The sequence below is a fragment of the Nelumbo nucifera genome, chromosome 5, assembly GCF_055504915.1.
Source record: "Nelumbo nucifera cultivar China Antique chromosome 5, China Antique-T2T, whole genome shotgun sequence".
Classification (NCBI taxonomy): Eukaryota; Viridiplantae; Streptophyta; class Magnoliopsida; order Proteales; family Nelumbonaceae; genus Nelumbo; species Nelumbo nucifera.
In genome coordinates, this window is record NC_142653.1 from 4,286,516 (window position 1) to 4,309,659 (window position 23,144).

Here is a 23,144-nt window from a genome sequence, read left to right on the forward strand (position 1 = left end):
ACACACTACATGTGAATAAACCTGTTCACGGGCCAGGCTTCAGGCCTGACTTACACTGTGTCGGGCTCGGGCTTTGGGCTGGGCTCCATTCAAATTTTGGCAAAATCCAAGCCCAAGCCTGGCCCATGAACAGGTCTACATGTGAACTAGTATAGTTGGACCTCCTACAGGAGGTGGGGTACTCAATTGATAATAGCCCTATGAAATTGCATTGTGACAACCAAGCTGCAGTCCACATTTCCTCTAATCCAGTTTTCCACAAGAGAACAAAACATATAAAAGTTGATTGCCACTTTGTAAGAGAAAATGTGCTTAGTGGAGTAACAAGTACTTCATATGTAAACACAGGAAATCAATGGGCAGTCGGCAGATTTGTTCACCAAAGGGTTGAGTCGGGGAAGTGTGGATTGCATATGCGTAACATATATTCACCAGCTTGGAGTGTTAGAATCTACTGTTAAAAGGGTAGTTTGGTCATTTTGTCTTACTTTAAGTGAGTAGTGCAATGTCTTTTATATTTCACTTTAACTGTTAATGTCCCATATTTAATTAGGGGCATAACTGTCTATGTAACACACAGTAGTAACATATAAAATTATAAATACAACCTGGCCGACTAGAGAGTGACTTTTCTCTCTAGCTCAAACCAAGGGTTTTCTCTCTCAACTCTTCTTCAGTTGAGATTGCCTCCAAAAACACTGGAACAGTCACATTGTTGGGGCCCACCAAAACAGTTTTCAGAGTCTTGAGTGAGTTGGATTGCAGCTGTCTACTTGTCTAATCTAGTTTGGATAAAAGGCACTCAACTAAAAAATTCTATCCCAATCATATGGGTTCGTCTGCATGAATCTGGTTTTGTCATTCCATCCTTCTATCGCAAATCTGCCTTCCACTATCTCAACTCAACCTATGTGTTCATTTTAGCCTGCCCCTACTCTCTCTCTCTCTCTCTCTCTCTCTTCAATCATTTTAGGGGTGCTTGATCTTTTGCAACTACTCTATAGTGCCATTCTTACTGTTGCTAGAAATTTTGTTAGTGCTATTCTCAGAACCTCATTTTTGTTGGTTACTGAAGCCATTACTTCTTTTTATCAGGAAATTTTGGGCTATATCGATATCAACCTCGCAGATGTCATCAGCAACAAACGAATCAATGAGAAGTACCATCTCATTGACTCAAAGAATGGAATAATTCAGATTGAGATGCAATGGAGAACTTCGTCATGAGAGCAGTATTTTTCGTTGTGAATGAGACTATGCTTCTGAGTATGGACAGTCTGAGTCAGAGAAGACCTTAAGTTTTCCAGTTTCAAACTTGGTCAAATTGGTTCCTGTGCATGACAAATAAATTTGATTGGCCCTCTGTATATGTAAATTTCTTTGGTCAATGTTTTTCTATGTTTTCATGTTTAGGTTTAACCGGCTTGTATATTACTACCCCATATGTTCTGTTACTCACAAAAATAGAAGATTAGGATGAAACTATAGAAAATACAGTCAGGACTCTTTGATGTGTATTTGTTACATCAAGAAAGAAGCTAGAGTACGGCTTTGTATGGTTTTTATTGGTATTTAACCTCCAATAGTGAGGCGGTTCAAGATCTGCTGGATCTTGTGGCTGTTGACTTGATGTCTTGATGATATTGAGCCAAACTTTTGACTAGATTTTTTTGGTCGAAGAATCATTCCTGGTTTATGGTCTAGAACAGTAGAACCCAACTTTTTCTTCGTTCGTTTCCTTGGATTAAAATTCTAGGTTTGCATCTCTCACTTTCAAGTGGGAATTCTGCAGTGTTCTTTTTAAGTCATTGTACAGAAAATGAGTCTCGATTTGGGTATATGTTCTAAGGGTTAGAAGTTGGGTTTGGGCATGAGAGCGGCCATTCATGTTTGTTTTTCGAGTTAAGTCAGGCATCATGAAAAATTAGGAGAATGGTCTAGTGAGCAGTGGTGAGATAATTGCACTTCTTGTAAATTTTCTGAAATTCATTTTACGAACAAATGTTTTTGATCTTTTCAATTCAAATGCCATGATAGCCATGTATTTATTAACCATCCAAGTTTGCTTTACAAAAATGTCTTTTTATTTTTTTTAAATGTAACTAATTGCATCCAATGTAAAGGTTTTTTCGTTTTTCCCAATTTAAAACTCAATTAATTAACATTGATCAGTGGAAAACAAAGCCACATCTAGAGCTGCAACTTTGGGTAGACCAACCCAACCAAGGTTTTTCAATGGTTGGGATTGGATCATGCTTGAGCTAGGAAAATTCGATGTGGTAGTCCAAGCCCAAAACTAACTCATTTGGCATATGTATATCTGTTATTTAAGGGCATTGTTTTTAATGTTTTTCTCTTTTGTTCTATTTCCAAGTTGAGCTATAAAACCCAAATGGATGGTATAAGCGATCAAAACATGAGCAAAACGATCTTTAAAACCTGAGAAACTAATCCAACGCACCTGAGCCCACCATGAAGCACAATGAGTTCCATCTGAATCCATGAAGCACAATGTAATGAAAAGCCCGGTTAAATAGAGATCGTATTTTGTCCTCAGCTCACACCATACTTACAACACTTGCAGTCATGCATTGAAAACATCTTTATACTTGTATATTTTTATGAGAAATTGTTTAATACTCACCATTACTTTTTGGCATTTCCCTTAAACACACCATAACTTTTCAAAACGTCCAAGGAATCCCGTGTCAGTAAGTTGATATTAAATAGACTAATGGATGTTGGTAAATTACTATTTTACCCTTTGTTCTGTTGTAAATGGAAAATAAAGCAAAACTTTGATAAAAAATAACAAAAATATATCTCAAATATTTAAGTCTAAAAAATTTTCTGTCCATTTAACATATTTAACTAAAAGTGGAGCTTTTAATAAAAAAGAACACTTTTGATTCAAATCAAACTCATCTAAGTGTCACTTTATCCCTAATTTAAAATGTAAGAAAAGATCTTTGGTCAAGAAGAGGGCACGTGTCTTTGTAGGACCCAACGTCCACTTCTATCAGATATTAGTTAGAACAATGGTGTAGTGAATAAAAAATAGGCTGATACAAAAATATGTTTAATAAGGCTGACATACCATTCAAGGGAAGTTTGGTCATAAAAATTATATTTATGCTGATGTGGACAACTTCTGTAAATGAACACTAACGGTGCTCTAACGGATGGTGAGTGTTGAAAAACAAATAGTCACTAACATGGGGTTTTCTAGACGTTTTAAAAAGTTACAGCAAGTTTAAGAGAAATACTGAAAAGTCATGATGAATTTTAGACAATTTCCCTATTTACATTCATGGAAAGATGTTGCCGATAGTGGTGTAAATCAGGTCGCGGCCCGGCACGATTGTATGGGCCGATGAGTCATGTCGGGCTTGAGGTTTCAGGTCAGTGGGCCGTGCCCGGCCCGCACTGTCGTGTCGTGCTGCCCGTAGCCCGCGAGCTAACACAGCCCATATATATTTGTATATATTTATATATAATATATAATATATTATATATTATATAAATTATAATATATTAATAAAGTAAACAATTTTTTCAATTTTATTTAATTATTATATATATAAGTAATTATATACATCAAAATTTATATAAAATTAAAATTTTAAGGTTTTTATTTTTTTAAATAAATAACTTTGGCCCAATCCATGGCCTGATTTGGCCCCGACCTAATATGGGCCCGCATAGACTCAGGCCGACCCCTCAAAATATCTTAGAGGAGAGAGGCACAGACTCAAATAGCCCGCAGATCAGCACGGCCCAGCACATGCTTTGCGCGAACCATGCCGTACTACCGATGCACAGCTGGAAAGGCTGTGAGGATGGCGTGAAGATGAAATCCTACTTCCAATAAATAAACAGATTTGGACGTGGGTGTTCAAAGCTATGCAAAGCCGAAGAATAAAGATGCATCATCCATAGTTAAGCTAGCTAGTGCAACAGAATAATAACCTTATCCATATCCGTGAAAAGAAAGAAAAAGGCGGAACCTTTCAAAAGATGGTATTCTTTCTTTCCTGGTCCAAGCGCTGGCCCCAGCCGCCAACAGAATACTCCAAAATTAGAGAAGATGATCTCCGGTGGAATTCAAAAATCTGCATTGGACATGTCCATACTTTTCTGAAAACTATGCCCCTCTCACGTTAACAGCCTTGAGGCTAAATGTGAAATTAAAATTACAAAAAGTTCCGTTCAAAATTCTGTATTAATTCTTATCAATTTTCTACAAAGTGGTGTTATGAAATGATATTAGAGCAAATTTGAAAATATTTAAACATATAAATGACAATTACATTAGAATCTTTTCTAAAATTAACTGATGGAATGCCAAGAATAGGGGCAAGTGCTAAAATCTGAAAGTTCAGGGTGACTCCTTGTAGCAAACGAAAGTTCTAGGGAGGGGGTCAGTATCTAGGGGTGTTAATTGGACTGTATTTGGTCCAATGCGATCTAGTCCAGTGTGAGTCCATTATAAATGAATAAGGTCTAATCCGGTCCAATGAATGTTTTGGACCAATTTGGACTGGTCCAATTCAATGTGTGGACCATCCAATCTGTTCAAATTTATTTTGATTTAGATTGGTTTCAATTCAAACCTTGTCCATTGACACATATATTCTTATCTTATATCAATGGACCAGATATTGACTTAATCCAACCCAATCCAATATAAAGTTATTACGAACGGATCAGGTCCAATTCAATCTAATAAATATTTTGAACCTAATTGGTCCAATTCAATATGTCTTGTTGGTCCATCCAATCCATTCAAAATAATCTTGGACTGGACGGGGTCCAATCCAAAACTGGTTCATTGACACCCTTATCAGTATCAATGTATCACTATTAACAAAATTAATACTGATATGATAAGATACGATATAATACATCTGACACAGAGAGGGAGGTGAGAATAATGAGGCAGCAGCAAGCAATCAGGACACAACTAATATGTAACGAAAAAGTAATTATATTATATTATATATATATATATATATATATATATATATATATATATATATATATCATGTGTTTCTCTTAATCATGGACACAATGATGTTGATGTGCTTGACTCCCTTTACAGTGGCCACCAGCAGATGGCCAAACCTTTGATATAAACGGTCCATGACTTCTTCTCCAAAATGATTTTGGAGCATAGATTCCGAAACGGCTCTGATAGCCCTAGCCAAACCCAAGGCTTTCGTTAACTTATCACATTCATCCTTTTCCTGATCTTGACTCCAATCCAACGCCATACTCTCAAGACAGTCAAGTTCAAACGACCCGTTTTTCTCTATCTCTGATTTGATTTCCTCAGCAGAGGGTGCGTAGAAGGGTGCATTGAACGAATCCAACTTCTCCTCTTCAACGATCCCCTGACAATAATTGTCCATGCATGTTCAAATATTCATACATTTTATATTATTAATTTCCAGTAATTAAGAAGTAATTAACACACAAATGAAACAAATATATATATGATCAGGAGCTTCTGAATCGAGAGTTGGTCGCAGGCAAGCTGATAGATATATGAAAAGTTGGCAACTTAATTACCTCTGTTATCAAGTCTGTGAGGGCCTGGGCTAAGAGCTCCCAAAGATAGCAGCTTTCTTCAGACGAGGGGTTTGCAGTAATCCTACCTAAAAATGTCAACACCATCCGCCCTCCTGCAACTATTTCTTCTGCTCTCGATTTGAGAAACAGCGAGAAATCCCTTTGAAACTGCGTTAAATATGCCTTTGCAACATCAGGCGGGCTTGTCTTAGAGATGTATATCTTTCCCTTATTCCATGGTGGATTCGCTTTGGCATCCAGTCCTGGAGGGACCTGCATGTCACGAAATTGAAATTTTCAATTACCCTTCTCAACACAAGGACAAAGTCGCCTACTTGATATTTCACTTATAAGAAATTTAGGCTCAATTTGGAAGAGTATACGATGCAAATATAAATTTAGAAATACAAAACACTAGGCTTTGCACCGTATATATATACATTTGTATTTATACATCACTTACTAAATTAAGTCTTAGCTAAGAAATTTTTATTGGCTTTATTGTCCCAAACTCCCACTTCTGCATTAAGAACATCTCTCTCATATTTAATGTTGTCACTCATTGATCGGAATATGTTCCCAAATTGCATTGCAGCTGTAATGTGTTGTAAGGTTCATGTGAGGCATGCTCTACCAGGAATAAATCCAATTTCACCTATGCTATAATATCCTCTTGAATTGTGATAGATTATTCCCTTTGTCATTGTCACAGTTCCCAACTATTGTTAATTGCCTTGCACTTTGGTTTTGTGATGCTTTGGAATCAGTGTAAACGTTATCAATATAAAAATACATTGATGACGTTTTACATTGACCATTGCTTTTTTGAAAATAGTGATGGGTGGAAGAGTGTAAAGTTTTACATTGATAAAAATCGATATAGTTTTTATATCGATTATCAATGTAAAACTTTAGAGTTGATGAGGTTTTATATCGATTATCGACGTAAAACTATATTCCATCCAAACGCACTCAAAACTAAATTGGAGTGTAATTTTAAGTCGATTATAATTACACCCTCTTTCTCCAAATGCATACAATACTGAACCTATGTAAAATTTACATTGCATCCAAATGCAGCCTTAAGTTTTGTGACTTTGGTTTTCTTCTTTTTTTAAATGGAAAAAGTAATACCTTAAATCAATAAAACAATTTCTTAACTTAAATTAGTGGATTTTTATTTTTTAAAATGCATTAAAAATACATTTGAAATGCTATGGGTCGAGTCAAATTGGTATTGGGTTAGACCCTATAAGGTTGAATCGGGTTTGGGTTCAGGTTGAGGCAAACCCATGCCAAACCCAACCTATTGACATCCCTACTTAAAATCGAGGTGTCCAAATCCTGGGCCGGTTTAGCTAGCTATAAATTAGAACTGACCCATGATGGGACCAAGCATGCAATTGATTGCATGGTTTTTAAAACCGACCCGAAGACTGAACCAGTCAGGGGTCCGGTTACCGGGTCAGATGGTCCAACCGTTCGAACCAAATGGTAAAAAATTAAAAAAATCAAAAATGGTCAAAACCATTCGAACAATTAACCGCCCGGGTCAGTGGTTTGCTGACCAAAACCAATGGTTTTTGGAGAAAATCCGGTTTAGGGGGAAAAACGGAACCGGTCATTCCCGGTTTTTCCAGTCCAATCGTCCGGTCCGGTCGGTTTTGAAAACCATGGTTGATTGTAAAGGGGGCCTCGCTCTAATGGACACCATAGCCGAGTTGAACCGATTAATCCAGACTCTCGCCCCATGCTTGAAAGGCAATGGACCTAGCAAGCTTAAGCTACCATTACCACGCATATACGTACTTCCAATTACCAACTAACCCGAGAGAGCCAATGCAGACTGGAAGAAGAGTGCACAAAGTGTAGGGTGTTGCTGGGGAAGAGCCTCCCGTAGAAAGAACCTGGTACAACGGCAACAAAACACGGTCCGAACTTTTCTCCTTTTTCTTCCCTGAGCTTCTCGTGGAATGCTGGCAGTGACTGGCACACGCTGTTGAAATCGTTTCCCGGGAGGTCGTTCAGAAACACCTGAAACTCCGGTGAGGAACGGTCTAGCTGACGGCATCTTTGATCAACAATGTTTATCATCTCGGAGACAGCCAACAGGGTGTTGGGGCCCGAAGAACAACCCAAGTCCGCTATGGTAATGGTCTCTGGGAAGCTGGTGTCATACATATCCAGCACAGATTTCTTTATTATGGGCTTTGCCATGGATATTACCTTATTCTTCACACAGACAAAAGATAAGGTCAATATAAATAAAAAGAAGAAGAAGAAGAAGAGTGGACTGACCTGGGATGTTGAGTTCTTAGCATAGCTAGTCTCTCCGTTCCCTCCATTCATGTGGAGTACTTTCTGAACTTCCATCAACTTTGAACTCGCCTTCATACTTTGCACCTCCATTCTCCTCTCTCTCTCTCTCTCTCTCTCTTTCTCTCGTTATCTACATACCAAATCAACACGACTGGCTTTGTTTCACGCTTTATAGGTCTATTACTCTCGACTCGTCATTCACCGTTCAAAACAGAATATGTCTGACAGAATAATGACTCTAAGGTCCCGTTTGGTGCATTTTTCCACGTGGTCTATCGATATTTATAAGTCAGGAAGATCCCATTCGGTCTTTTCCGTTTGGTTCACGTAAATTTAACCATCAAAAGATACATTTAAAAAACACGAAAAGCACAAAATAAACAATTTTTGGGAAACTTCAAATAGATCTTTTGTATTTTTTTATTTGTCTTTACATGCAACGCACAAAAAAACATAATTTAACTAAACATACTTCAAACTACTCATATCTTAATGCAAAAACTCAATATATCTTTTGAATATCAAAACTATCAGAAAATCTTTCCAAAAAAACTTGTCAAAGGACTCATAAATTAAATCAAATAAACAAGACCAAAGTTACGTTATCACAGTGTGTAACTTTCTAAAACGCCCACACTGAAACAGTGTTTTGTGAGTCGGTGGACTATACACCCATGTATTTCCTCCATAATGTAAGTAACTGAAGCTAGAAAGAGGCATATGGACCTAAGCTCCCAGCTATCCGACCCAATGGGCTTTCTTTCTCAATGGGCATGGCATATTCCACCAATCACATGCATCTTTATCACGGCATAAGCTTCCAAAATGAACTCAACTAATGAGTTATGTTTATCCTGAACCCACTCACCTTTGTACATGGTTTTTAAAACCGACCTGGTGATTGAACTGGTCAGGGTCTGGTTATCAGGTTGAACAGTTCAATCGTTCAAACTGAATGCTTGGCCCATTTTGATAGAAAATAAAAAAATTAAAAAAATAAAAAACAGTCAAAACCATTCAAATGGTTCAGTGGTTCGTTGACCAAAATCAACGATTTTGGGGGGAAAACATCTGATTTTTCCAGTCCGGTCCGATTTTGAAAACCATGCCTTTGTATATAGCTATATGTCTCTCAACTCTCACCTAATATTAATAAAAGTAATATTTTAAAAAAAATCAAAAATAGGTTAACTTTTTAAAAATAATATCAATTAAGGGTAAAAATATTGTTCATCTTTTTCCTCTTGCAATCCATTCATCAAAGTTATCGTCTGCCACCACTTCCGACAACGCCTCCGCCTCTAGCAACGTTGTCAAAGGTGGGTGGAGGCAGAGGCAGCGGCGGCAACGCTGGTGGGTGGAGGTGGCGGCATTGGGCAAAGGAATGACCATCAGTGTCGTCGTCGCTGCCTCTGCCTCTACCCACCTCCAGCAACGTTGCCGGAGGCGAAGGCGGAGGTGGGAGGAGATAGGTGGAGAAGTTGTCACAAGTGGTGGCGGACGACGATGGACGACGACGCTACTGAATGAATTGCAAGAAGAAGAAGATGAATAGTATTTTTGTCGTTAATTAATATTATTTTCAAAAAGTTAACCTATTTTTAAATCTTTTTTAAAAGTATTACTTTTATTAATATTAAAGCCCTAAAGTAAAATTGCCCTCATCTATTATAATCCCTATTTTTAAAAAAAAAATTAATAAATAAGTTAACTTTTTAAAAATGATAGTTAGTGGAATATGAGAGTTGGGATCCGTTGAAGATTATGGCTTTCGGGTCCTTTCGGCTGTGTCCTTTGATACCGGCACCCAATAATAAGCTTTACGGTCAAACCAGCTTTTTTCTCATCCAATAAACAGCTTCCACTCACAATATTCCTTCGGTATTTTTTTCTTTCTTTGTGGCCTTATGAGTTATTTTATTGGTAAAAATTGGCTGTCTAAATTCCATAAATGGGCCGTCATGAGTTCGGATTTCTTCCACACATAATCCTACTCAAATCCTTCTGACAGCACGTTGCAGCCATACATCAAGAACATCTCTCTATTATTACGTTTTCATTCACAGAGATGTTCTCAATTCACGGCTGCAAGTGCTTTGAGGTGGGTGTGACAAGAAAATCTGGATTCAGCTGTCATCTCATGACATGTTACTTCACATGCACAAGACACGTTATCTCATTTAATTCTTCAGTTGTCTTTTTAATTAAAAAATATTAATTGTAATTACTGTTTTACCTCACATTCATGCTAACGTGTCGTATGCAACAGTACAAGAAACTTTAAACAGTCTGGGCTGTTTTTCCCAAACAGCCAAGCTTTTCCCGAGCGTGGACAGCGAAAATTATCTCTTATTTATTTATTTGTCTCTCTTTAATTAATCAAATTAATTAGCTCTTAGATTCAACGCATGGGAAGTGATAGGTGAAAGTGGATAATGACTAAGGGCTTCATACGTGTCTAAGTCTAACCCCTTATCGGTCAGAATGAGGGAATTTTCAAAGTTGCCATGTGAACAATGGATACCACCACTCAGATGATCCATTCCCAAATCTCTTCCAAAAATTTAAAAGAAAAAAAAACAAGAATCTAAATATATACTGCTTTAAGCACCATCTCCTAAAAAGGTTTATATTTTGTATATATGCAGTATTAGACCATCTTCTCTTTATAAACAAAACATTATTAGGCCCGAGCCAGGCCTTATATAAAGCACAAAACCCAATTTTGACAGATATTTTATAATATATTTATTATATAATATTAATAATATATTATATTTTATACATTTAATTTATATGATACTTTTTTCTGTTATTAATTTTATTATTATATAATATATATTATATATTATATATTTAATATTATCGGTTAAGCTTATTTGGAAAAACTCAAACCTAGCCCAAAAATAATCAGGCCCGATTTTTAGAGCCCGAACCTAAACCCCGTGGGGTTAAAAAAGTTTCACCTATCGACTATAAAAAGGAAATAAAATAACTAATTAAGTTGGGCGTGTAGTCAAGGCAAACTGGGCTTGGGTTATCTAATGTGTAGGCGGCCTAGCCCCAAAGATGGATAAACCCGTGGTTTTGGGCCTAATTCCATGACATGTAAAAATTGGAGTTAGGTTAGTCCACGCTCAGGATGGGCTCATTCAAATTGCACAGCCTAACATATAAAGTTAATGACCAATCAGTTCTCACTCGACTCACTTTTTTTACCCACTCTTTATCCGTCGTGAATTGGAGCCACACTTTTTATTATGAATTGAGAGATGTGTGGCTGCAATTCATGGCAGGTAGAGAGTGGGTAGAAAATGTGAGTAGAAAATCTGGGCTCATCCATACTGCCGTACTCTATCTATACTAAATGCACTATTTTGTCTAGGGCCCACTTTCAAAGTTAGTTTTCTTGTAGCAAAAGGCCCCTGCAAAACAGTCTGGATGAGCTAGAGACAAAATCATACACACCCGACTGAATTATCTATCATGGTTGAACACATCAATGCTCACTGTATTCCCCCATCTAAGACCCAGCTGTACTGAACACGGGCATGTTCAACCATGATAGGTAATTTAGTCGGGTGTGTATGTTTTTATCTCCAACTAACCCTCTCCCCCCGTAAAATGAAAATGAAGAGGCAATATGGAAAAAATGGTTAAATTTGTAAAAATTGAAGGGGGCTAATGTGAGCTCGTGAGTGATAAGTGTGATTTGACGAGAGAGAATCACAGAACAATCGCCATAGGGGAGCATCAGTCCTCGAGGAGATCGGCTTCGGTCAAGGCAAGCCCATGCTCACACCATCCCAACAGCCTCTTGCAACCTTGCATCGGGAATATCTCCCCATGAAATAAAGCACATGAGTAGGGAGATATTTTCAATGCAATGCAAAAAAGGCTGCTCGAACAGGCGTTGCCCTGACGGAAGTCGAACTCGTCCTCAAGTGCCACAACTCACCTGCAGGCACACCAGTTAATGACATCTGCAGGGTGGTTGAAAGGTGCCACACGTGCAAGAGGGCAAATACGAGTCAATCTACTGTAAGGTTCCATTTCTTGAAGCGAAATATTTCATTTCGCAAACAGAGAGAAATTGTCCATACTATGTATGTATGTATGTATGTATGTATGTATGTATGGCATGGGCATATATTATTAGGCCTAAGTATGGGCTAGGTTGGGCTACCCCATCCTAGCCTGGTCTAGCCCATGGTCATCTTAAATTGAAGAGGGAGAGGAGTGGGATGGCAGGAACCTTGGAGTGACAGAAGAGAAATTGTAAGCCCAAACCCTAGAAGAAAAGGCATTTGACGCATAGAGTGATGGGTTGGATCTAGGAAGCTAGTTGTAAACAAATTAAAATAAAAAAGTAATCATAAATCTTAACAAAAAAAAGTACTCACAAAAAATAATAAATTAAAATTACAGCAAAAAATAGTAAGTATCCAAAAAGTAATACATAATAATAATAATTTCTAAATATTATTTCATTAATAATTAGATAATTAGATAATTAAGTAATTAGTATTAACTATTTAAGTGAAAATTAAAAAACTACTTAATTATAAAATTATTATTTTTATTTTATAATTTCTATTTCTATTATTATTATTATATTTTTATATTAACAAATGCCCATGTATCTCATTGTTTGGTTTAGCCGATTATTAAAGAATCAGGCATGCCTTGAAAATCGAGACTCCACAACCATTTCCCCCAATGGTTGACTGATGTGTATCCTATGTGGTGTTTACCTGTCAATACATACATGAAAAACGGTTTTTTCTTGAAAATCGGTCCCAAAAAGCACCCACGCTTACAAATACCATACTAGATTTCAATTTTCAAATTGATGTAAGTGAGAATATATTGCTCTTAGAAAAAAAAATAATGTATTCAAATTCATATATTCTTGTTATTTATTATTTACCATTTACAAATTTACTTTTCACAATTATTATTTTTATTATTAATTACTTTATTATTTATAAAATTAGATATTATTTATATTTATATTATATAGGTGTATTTTTATTTCTATCTGATTTATTATTTTCCAATAACATTTGTATATAAATATTATTTTTAAGAAATCATTAATTTTTACAAATAAAAGTTAGATAATAATTATTTATTGTTTTTAATTATCCTCTCCCTCCTCCCTCCTTGTTCTCCTTGTTCCTCACTTTCTTTCGATCTCTCTCTATCTTTATTACGCCCAAGTACGGTAGTAGGTTGGGCCTCGACAACCCCATCCTAGCCTGGTCTGTCCCATTGTCATCTTCAATTGAAGAGGGGGATGGAGTGGGATGGCAGAAAGTCAGAAACCATGGAGTGATGGAGGAGAAATTGTAAGCCCAGACCTCCGAAAAAAAAGAGCGATGGGTTGTATCAAATTAAAATAAAAAGTAATTATAAATCTTAATAAATAAAGTACTCAAACAAAATATTAGATTAAAATTACAGCGAACAAATAGTAAGTAGCAAAAAAGTAATAATAAATGATCATAAACCAGTTATTCAAAACATAAGAATTAATCAACAAATAATAATTCAGAAATAGTAAAAAAAAAAAAAAAGTAACAATGGTGGAGCGTCTGAGCGTGTTCACATTGGTTACATAGCAAGTGATTAATACCTAACAAATCCGGACTCAATTCAGATAAATACCTACAAGTAGAAGCTTTTTTTTTCATAGAGATCTTTTTGAATTAATTCATTCATTTCAAGTAATTGATTATTGTCAAGTAATTGTAAAAAACAATTAAAAATACCAAGTAATCCAAACCAACAATCAAGCATCAATTCATGTGTTTTTTTTCTACTGTTTTTCAAATAATATGAAAAATCAATGAAAAGTTAATGGGGAAAATCAACTGAGAAGTAATTGTATAAATAAATGTCTTGTGCATTTTTTGAATAGAAAAATAAAGTAAGTGACGTCTATAACTGGGAATTTAGTCCATTCACATACACACAACTTTCAAGAATCAACAATCCATTAGGTCTCTTTCTCTTTAAAAATCTACTAGTAAAAGTGTGCGTGCGTTGCATGTGGCAATATCAAATGATGATGATGATGATGATAGTCAACAACCAAATGACATTACCAATTGAACCATTAACCTATTTAATCAGGAAAATGGACTATGATTAAGACATTAACTCATTTTTTTCTTTATACTTTAGCCATTTTTATCTTTACTAACAATAATTCTTATTTTTCAAGCATATTTTTGTTAAATATAACGAATATACAATATTAATGCATGTTCAAATTTTTCTATACAATTTATAAAAAAATCTATATTTTTATTTTTTATTATTTAATTTATGAAATAATAAAAATTACTTATTTACCAAGAGGAAATGCAATTCCAATATATTGTTTGAATATTGGTTTTTAATATTATGGTCAAATCAATTATATATATATATATATATGTATCATTTGTATATAATATATATGTTATTTATATTGCATTTTTTTAAACTTCTTATATGATAAAAATAGTTAAAAATACTTATATTTTTTTTTGTTTTTCTTTGTTTTAACTAATATATTTTTCTTTTCCTTTTAATAATTTATTTTTTTTAATTAAATCGAGTCGTATCAGATTCGGATATCCAACATATTGATCAGATTCAGATTTGAATCAATATTTATGATATCCGATCAGATCTTCAGATTGAATCGAATTCAAATATACACTGATTCAAATCCGATCCGATCTATTTGCATCCTTACTAAGCCACTTGCCTACAATGACCTAGCTAATTAAATCATTGAGCCATTTGACGTGGTTAGTGGGGTAATGTGTTAGACATTAATGCTTTTGTTTTTTTTTAACCTAATTTTCATTCCATTTCGATCATTAGTGAAAATAATTATCATTAATCATACTTTTTTTTATTGATGAATATATAATATTATAGAATGTACCCAAAATTATCTATAAATTTCTAAATTTTCTATAATTTTATGTATTTTATTATTTAATAATAACATCATGTGTTTATCAATTTGACATGGATAGTTGAACCATTAACCCACTACTTGGATGGAAAAACCATTTTTTCTTTTTTGGTTGATTTTAAATCATGTTTTATATTTTCATCATCAATAAAAGTAATTCTTATTTCCGCATTTATTTTTATACATGGCAATACCAAATGATGTTGATGATAATAATCAGTAACCAAAGGACCTTACTGGTTGAACCATTAACCTATTTAACCAGGAAAATGGACTATGATTAAGACATTAATTCATTTTTTCTTTGTATTTTAGCCATTTCAATATTTACTAACAATAATTCTCATTTTTTCAAATATATTTTATTTTTTATTATTTAATTTATGAGATAATAAAAATTACTTATTTACCAAGAGGAAATGCAATTCCGATATATTGTTTTTAATATTGTGGTCAAATCAGTTGTTTATATTATAGTATATATTATTTATATATAATATATATGTTATTTATTATTTATTTATAAATATGTTATTTATATTGCATTTTTGTAAACTTTTTATATGATGGATATAGTTGAAAAAATACTTATATTTTTGTTTTTTATTTCAACTGTTATATTTTTATTTTTATTTTAATAATTTATTACTTTTTTAAGCAACTAAATAGGATCGTATCAGATTCGAATATTTGACATCTTGATTAGATTCAGATTTGAATCAATATTTATGAGATCGGTCGAATCTTTGGATTATATCAGATTTGAATATACCCTAATTCAAATATGATTTGATCTGTTTGCATCCCTACCAAACCAGTTGCATACGATGATCTAGCTAATTAAATTATTGAACCATTTGACATGGTTAGTTGGGTCATGTGTTAGACATTAATGCTATTTATTTTTTATTCCTAATTTTTATCCCATTTCTATCATTAACGAAAATAATTCTCATTAATCGCACTTTTTATATGATGAATATATAATATTATAGAATGTACCCAAAATTATAGACAAATTTCTACATTTTATATAACTTTATGTATTTTATTATTTAATAATAACATCTATTTGACATGGACAATTTAACCACTAATCAATCACTTGGATTGAAAAACCATTTTGCTTTTTCGGTTGAATTTAAATCATGTATTCTATTTCCATCATCGATAAAAGTAATTATTATTTTCATATTTATTTTTGCTTAATATGGTGAACATATAACAATAGAATTGTATCAAAATTATTTATACAAAGCTTATATTTTTCTTTGAGTTTATATATATTTATGTAGGTATGTATATATATTCGTTACTTAGTTATGACGTCATAGATTAACCCATTTGACCCAGAATGTTAGATCATTGACCTACCTACTATTTAGATATGAAAATGGTTTTATTTTCAAATTGGTTTTAAATTTTGCATTCCGTTTATATCATTGATAAAATAATTATTATTTATCATACTTATTTTTGTTTATATTATTAGTATATAATATTATAGACGTGCCCAAAATTGTTTCATATTTTTTTGTGCTATTTTATTTAAAAAAAAAATTATTTTTAATTATACATCATGGGTTAACCTATTTGACTTGAAAGGTTGAACCACTAACCCACCCCGTAAATAGGAAGATGGTTTAATTTCCCATAGGTTTTAAGTTGTATATTTGATGTCCATCATTAATAAAATTGTCTATTTTATCATAGTTGTTTTTTAATATGACAAATATATAATAATAGAAATGTGTTCCATTTTTTTCAAAATTTATTTTTTTCTATATTTTTGTATATATTATATTTTTAAATTTGTATTATTTATTTATGACATCATGAAATTATCCATTTGACCCAAATGGTTGAAGTACTTACCCACGACCTAGATGGAAAATATGATTTCATTTATAGGTTTATTTTAAAAATATAAAATTTCATTCTATTAATAATCATTGTGTATGGATTAGTAGAATTTAATGATGATAAACAAAAGTATTTTTTATATTTCTAAATTTGTATTATTTATTTATGACATCATGAAATTATCCATTTGACCCAAATGGTTGAACTACTTACCCACCACCTAGATGGAAAATATGATTTCATTTTTATGTTTATTTTAAAAATATAAAATTTTATTCTATTAATAATTATTGTGTATGGATTTATTAGTAGAATTTAATGATGATAAACAAAAGTATAGATGTTGGATTCAATGAGGGAGAATATGATTTATTTAATGACTTAAATGTGAGGCTTAATGAAATGTAATTGAATATACTTAATGGTATTCTTTTAATTACATTTTATACCATTTCAATGGAGATGAACTAAACTCAAGAGGATGGGTATTTTAGTAAAGAAAAATTCCAAAAGCCAATACCTCCTCATTCTCACTTTTATAAGTAATATGGATTTTATCAACAAACAAATTCAGACCATTTCATCATTAAGGATGGGTGGGACCTTCAAGTCAATGGTTTTGCTGCTTATATATTATCTCTTAAATTGGACCGTATTAAGTCATACCTAATTAGATGGAGACACTCAAAATTCATTGACCGAAACAAAACCTTGGCTGAGCTAGAAAAACAAATTATAGAGATTGAACAATCGTCACCTTGGGACCAAAAGCATGTTTATAAGAAATTTGAGGACACACAAATTCAGCTTAGGAGTTTATGGAGACAAAAATCAAATTCCTTTCCTTCGAGCTCACTGTGAGGAGTTGGATAACACGCGAGATCTTCTGAATCAATTCCAAAACGTATTAGGTCAACTCATGAACCTTGATAAATTAGGAATTCATTTCAGCAAAAATATTCACCCTCGACGTCAACGAATGATAAGGAAGCAACTCTAGATGAAAAACCTCCAGCCTAACTCAAATACTTGGGAATTCCCCTATGTTGGCCAAGAAATAAACACTCACTTATCCTTTGTGCTTGGTAACTTAAAATCTCGCTTAAATAATTGGAAAGCCACTACTTTTAAGTCAGGCGGGTAAGCGGGTCTTAACTCAATCAATCATACAAGCCATATCCATCCACACACTGAGTATAATCCAAATTCCAAAGAAAACTTTGGAAAGCATTGAAAAAACAATCAAGAACTTTTGGTGGGACAAATCTGAGACCAACCCTTTCCCATACAGATGGTGTTCCTAGCATAAATTATTCAAACCAAGAAACCTGTGGGGTTTGGATTTTAGAAACATCAAGCTTGTCAATCAAGTTTTACTGACAAAGATAGCCTGGAGATTTGTGAATGAACAACATAAACTTTGGACTTTGGTTTGGAAAGTCAAATATCTTAAAAGCAAGAGCTTCTTTCCTTATATCATTTCTCGATAAGGCTCATTCTTTTGGAAATCCACTGCTCCCCAACTTCGTAATCTATCTCAACAAGTAGGTTTTTTGGTTTCTACTGATTCTAATTAATCAATTGCGCAAGTGCCTTGGATCCAAACCCCCAAATGATTGACCTCCCACCTATCCAAACTATCGAGAACTTGACTTTCTCATATTCCATATCCAATGGCAATTAGAATGTAAACCTACTTAAATACTTTGATAAAGACAAGTACCAAAACATTCTAAACACCTTCATCTTTCCTGAAAATCACTCACCAAGCTGGATCTGGTTACCTCATCCATCAGGGAAATTTACTACCAAACAGGCATATAAATTGCTAGAATCCCCCATGAATCTAAACCCTTTCGACAGTCTCAAAACTTGCAAGAAGAGGATCTGGACCCTCCCAATACCTCCCCGACGTTAAATGTTTCATTGGAGAGTGATTAACAATTTTTCCCCAGTAAGAAACAAGATTTTTGATAGCACTCAAGAGTGCAACTGCCCTATATGTCAGACTGAGCCAAAGACTATTAATCATATATTCCTTGAATGTCCCCAAACTCAAGTGATTTTATTTGCGACACCTTGAAATATAAATCTAAATGCTATATTTTCATCCTCCTAGCTTAACTGCATTTGCGAAATTAAAAATCTTCATGATAAGGTTTTAACTACTCAAGTTCTAAGTTGGTATGTGATTACTCTTTAGTACATTTGGTTTGCTCGAGATGAGAAATGTTTTAAAGACAGAAAACTGTCGACTCAGTGGTTGTTATAAAAAATCAATACTGTCTTTAAAAGAAGAAACTTTCAGTAGCATCAAGTCACTCCAATACAACATCATGCTGCAGCCTTCTCTCTCTCTCTTTACACAAATACACAATTCCACAGATTGTATCATCTTTACATATACAAACACTATCCATTCCTCTTCTTTTACTTGTGGAGTTATTTACTTATCAACAAATCTTGAGTGTCTTTGTATTATAGGAGGAAGAGTAAAGTTGAATTCCGTGGAAGAGGCTGAATTACGTGCCACTTTGCAAGGTCTACAATAGACATTATGGTTATTAAAACAAAGCTTAATCTTATGCTCGGATTCTCAACAAGTCGTTAAGGCATTAAAGAATCATGGGTCTCTCCATTGGTCATGCCTGAGGCTTTTGGCTACGATAAAACATACTTTATCAGTCTGTTGAGATTGTATTTGTAAAAAGAACTTTTAATTATCCTGCACATGAAATAGCTCATCAAGCAAAATCCCATCCGCAAGATAATTTTTTGGTTGATAATTATCTTCAAGGGATACCAAATGTAAATGACTTTGTTACCCTTCTTCCTAGCTAATATATTTTGTTTACCTTTCAAAAAATAAACCATTTCAACATTACATAATAGCTTGAATACACATATAATAGAATCATTACACATGGGTGCATAAATTCAATAAAAATACATTGCTAATTACTTCATACGATTTTAGTAGTTACATTTAGGAATGCAACAAAAAAACCTCTAGGTAAAGGCTAATAGAATAGTAGAATTCCTGGTCAATTGGTCATTGACTTACGCTCTACCATTAATGGGATCCCACAAAATACATCTAAACGGCTAAAAAAAAACTGATATTGAGCTTTTCCCTTAATAGAGAAGAGCCCTTCAAATAGTTCTAAGGTCCATCGTCATTTTCCGATTTCTCTGACTCTCAAACCTCTCAGTATCACCTATGAAAAATGCAAACAAATGAGAAGAGATCCTCGAATTACTTTAGAGACGTAGGAGATTAAAAGAGCACAAAAGAAAAACTTGGGAAACAAAGTGAAGTAGAAAGCTGAACGTGAACTCTGACCATGTTATAAACATGGTAAACCATTGTTAGCAATGAAAAAAAAAACAACCATTAGCAGGGAAAAAACTTTTGTTACCTCTGTCCAACTAAACTCCATCTTTGACTAAAATAGTGGAGGAAGTGTATTGGAAATTTATTTGTAAAACAGGGTGACGATTAAACCTGTTCATGGGCTAGGGCTGTCAACGGGTCGAAACTAGGTAGAATCGATCCCAGAACCGATAAGAAACCCATGGACCTGGAACTGACTCGGATCCTATTGGGTCTGTAATTTTGGACCTAGAACCAGAATGTTCGGTTATTGGGACAGTCGGGCCCAACCCGATGGACCCGATTATGCTATGCATGCTAATACTATCCGTACTAAAAATGCAATAAAAACCCTATAAAAGCCTAAAATGCAACGAAAACCCTGCTAAAAAACAATAAAGAACCTGATAAAATAATAGTTACTTTCTTTATCACTTATGATAAACACAAGTTGAATTGAAAAACTACTAATCACCAATCAGAATCAGTTCACTGATTAGAGATAAATAACTAATTCAAACAACAGGTTAAGTATTCAAAAAAATCGTTGACAATAACTCCATAAGCAGGTAGATGAAACACCCATTAAAAATCCAACGTGCAACATTTTAGTTTTTTGACAATCAAAAAATCAATCTAACATTTTAACAGTAAAAAAATATATATATTTAAATATAGGAAGACCAAAGATTTCACAATAAAAAAAAAAATCAACATTTCAGTTTGTCATTGACCATTGGGTAACAAAGGGAGTTACTACTTACTATTGATGGACGGACGAACGACTGTAGTGTTGATTGTGTTGTGCGATGACCGATGTGCTTTCAGCCCGCAGCCTCCACTCTCTAGATGATGAGATAGATCGAACCAGAGTCAGTAAGTCACCAGAAGGTCTAGATAAAACTTCCTCTCTCAACTTTCCAAGTTTCAAATGAGAATTGAGAAGAGATTCAGAGAAAGAGTGAAAGAAGAAAGACCAGTCTTTAGTTCACTCTTCAGAAAGACAAAAACGAAAAGGGTTAGACAGTTAGGGGGTTGTGGGCAGCATTTCGGTAGGGTTTTGAAAGAAACCCCCACCGAAATGACACCTTTAGCCCCATCTTGTTGTTTAAATATGGCATATATGAATCATACATACATATATAGCGTCGGGTCCAAATCGGTTCAGGACAAGATGGACCCGGTTTTGGCCTGATAGTAATTGGGAATTTTTATTAAGACCTGAAGCCAACCCATCAAGACAAGTTTTGGAACCAAAACTGGTCCAATCGGTCCAAGTTCATCTGGTCTATCAGGTCTGACCCGACCCATTGATAGCCCTAGGCTGAGTTTTGCCTATGTATCAACAGAATATATTTAGGCCCGAGCTTAAACCCGACCCTCATGCAAAGTCCAAAGCCTGGGCCTGAGCCTGAGCTCGTTCATAAATTTGAAAACAATTTTTTTCTTTTGTATTCAATACAATAAGTGCTTTATTTACATTAAAAGCCCTAAAAAATGTGAGTATTGAATAAGGGGAAGAGATGGAAAATATTTTGTGAAGTTTCTTGTACATGTACGTAGTTGCTTGCGTTTCCATGTATAATATGATTCTTGATTTGAGAGAGATCTTCCCTTGCTGATGTGGCATATTGGGAGGCTTGGGTAGGGGAGAGGAGAGAGAGAATGAATGAATGAATGAGAGATGGAAAGGGGAATGGGAGAAGCAGATAGCTGTCAACATGGACTTAAAGCACTATATAATGTACTATAGATTGTTCCAAGGCCACTACCACTAAAAGCACTAGCCCTTGAGCCAAAACGTTTTTCGGTGCAAATCACCATAAGTAATAATATGGGTCTATAGCACGAAAAAAAAGCTCAACTAAATAATATTATGTTGACCACACTAATGTAGTCGTGTGCAATTAGACTTGTTCATGGGTCGGGTAGTCGTCGGGTCTGCCCGTTCTAAGTTGGGCTTGAACATGCTTTAGGTTTGTGGGCTCGAGTTCGGGCCTAAAACACCAGGCCCAACCTTATATTATGCTGACCACACTCACGTAGTTGTGTACAACTAGACTTGTTCATGGGCCAAGTAGCCCGCAAAGCCGGCCCACTCTATATCGAGCTTGGACATGATTTTAGGTTTGCGGGCTCAGGCTCGGGCTTTTTCAAAAAAAAAAGAGCCCAACTTGATAATATATATTATATAGTAAAAACATATTTTTTTCAAGTATTAGTGAGGTCTTTTATTACTTATGGGTTTTGAGGGCTTTTAATATAAATAAAATGCTTTTTGTTTAATAAAAAGAACAAAAAAACTGTTTCCAATTTTTTTGCCAAGCCCAGACTTCGGGCTTTATATGAGGTTGGGCTCAAGACCTAGGCCCACTGGTCGGCCTGGGCTTAGGCTTGGGCCTGAATATATTCAGTTGATACAAAGACAAAGCTTGGCTTGACCCGGCCCATGAATAGGTTTTTGTGCAACCAACAGATGATATGTTATAGTAGAGATATGGGATCAAATCCCACTGCCACTAGGGTGGGGGATGGGCTACTTGTTATGTGTGATGGCATACGCTTATCACAGAGCGCTCTTCACACCGACCTCATAGCCACATCCCACCATGTGTTGGGAATATCTCCCCATGAATGATAAATACTAAAATATAAGTATGAGAGATGTTCCCAATGTGCAGTTAGGACATGCTATGAGGTTGGTGTGAAGAGTGCTCTGTCAGAGCCGATCCGAATTCCCATTAGTCCCATGAAGCCAATAAAAAAAAGGACCAGACTTCACACTTGCTTGTAGTGGTGTAATATATTTTTCTGAAAACATTGATGGGCCTAATGGTGCAAAAAGCCCAAGTCACTCATTATGCTGATAAAACTATCACATAGGTTACTTTTTGATAGGGGTGCAAGTTAGGCGGGTTGGGTTGGATCAACCTTAAAATTTGGGCTTAAAGCCCAAGGGATCTTTCCAACCTAATCTACATTGTAATTTGATGCACTCGGGTTGGGATCAAACCTAAACGGGTATTGGGTTGGCCAATGAAC

At 34.7% G+C, this 23,144-nt stretch overlaps 2 protein-coding genes and 1 long non-coding RNA gene across 8 annotated transcripts in view; 1 reads left to right on the forward strand and 2 right to left on the reverse strand.

The window, feature by feature from the left end:
• LOC104603619 (synaptotagmin-2-like) overlaps positions 1 to 1,560 on the forward strand; it is a 34,137-nt gene extending 32,577 nt beyond the window's left edge. For all 5 annotated transcript variants that reach the window (XM_088888652.1, XM_088888651.1, XM_010267679.3 and 2 more), the window contains one exon: positions 1,096 to 1,560. In XM_088888652.1, the coding sequence (XP_088744778.1) occupies positions 1,096 to 1,227 (132 nt within the window). In that variant the 3' untranslated portion in view covers positions 1,228 to 1,560. The remainder of the gene's footprint in view (positions 1 to 1,095) is intronic.
• A 3,409-nt stretch (positions 1,561 to 4,969) lies between these two features.
• LOC104603862 (putative methyltransferase TCM_000168) lies at positions 4,970 to 8,048 on the reverse strand. 2 transcript variants are annotated; one of them, XM_010268032.3, is made up of 4 exons: positions 7,870 to 8,048; positions 7,399 to 7,803; positions 5,572 to 5,844; positions 4,970 to 5,393 (listed from the first exon to the last, which is right to left on the reverse strand). In XM_010268032.3, exons 1-4 carry the CDS (start codon positions 7,978 to 7,980, stop codon positions 5,043 to 5,045), a joined length of 1,140 nt encoding a protein of 379 aa, XP_010266334.1. In that variant the 5' UTR covers positions 7,981 to 8,048; the 3' UTR covers positions 4,970 to 5,042. The 2 variants fall into 2 exon arrangements, with proteins under 2 accessions (XP_010266334.1, XP_088744952.1); XM_088888826.1 differs by having other exon boundaries at positions 7,399 to 7,738; positions 7,870 to 8,003.
• Positions 8,049 to 19,293: 11,245 nt separating this feature from the next.
• LOC104603618 (uncharacterized) lies at positions 19,294 to 21,189 on the reverse strand. The gene is made up of 2 exons (XR_736244.2): positions 20,867 to 21,189; positions 19,294 to 19,947 (listed from the first exon to the last, which is right to left on the reverse strand). It is a non-coding gene; the product is annotated as an uncharacterized LOC104603618 (long non-coding RNA).
• Positions 21,190 to 23,144: the final 1,955 nt, after the last annotated feature.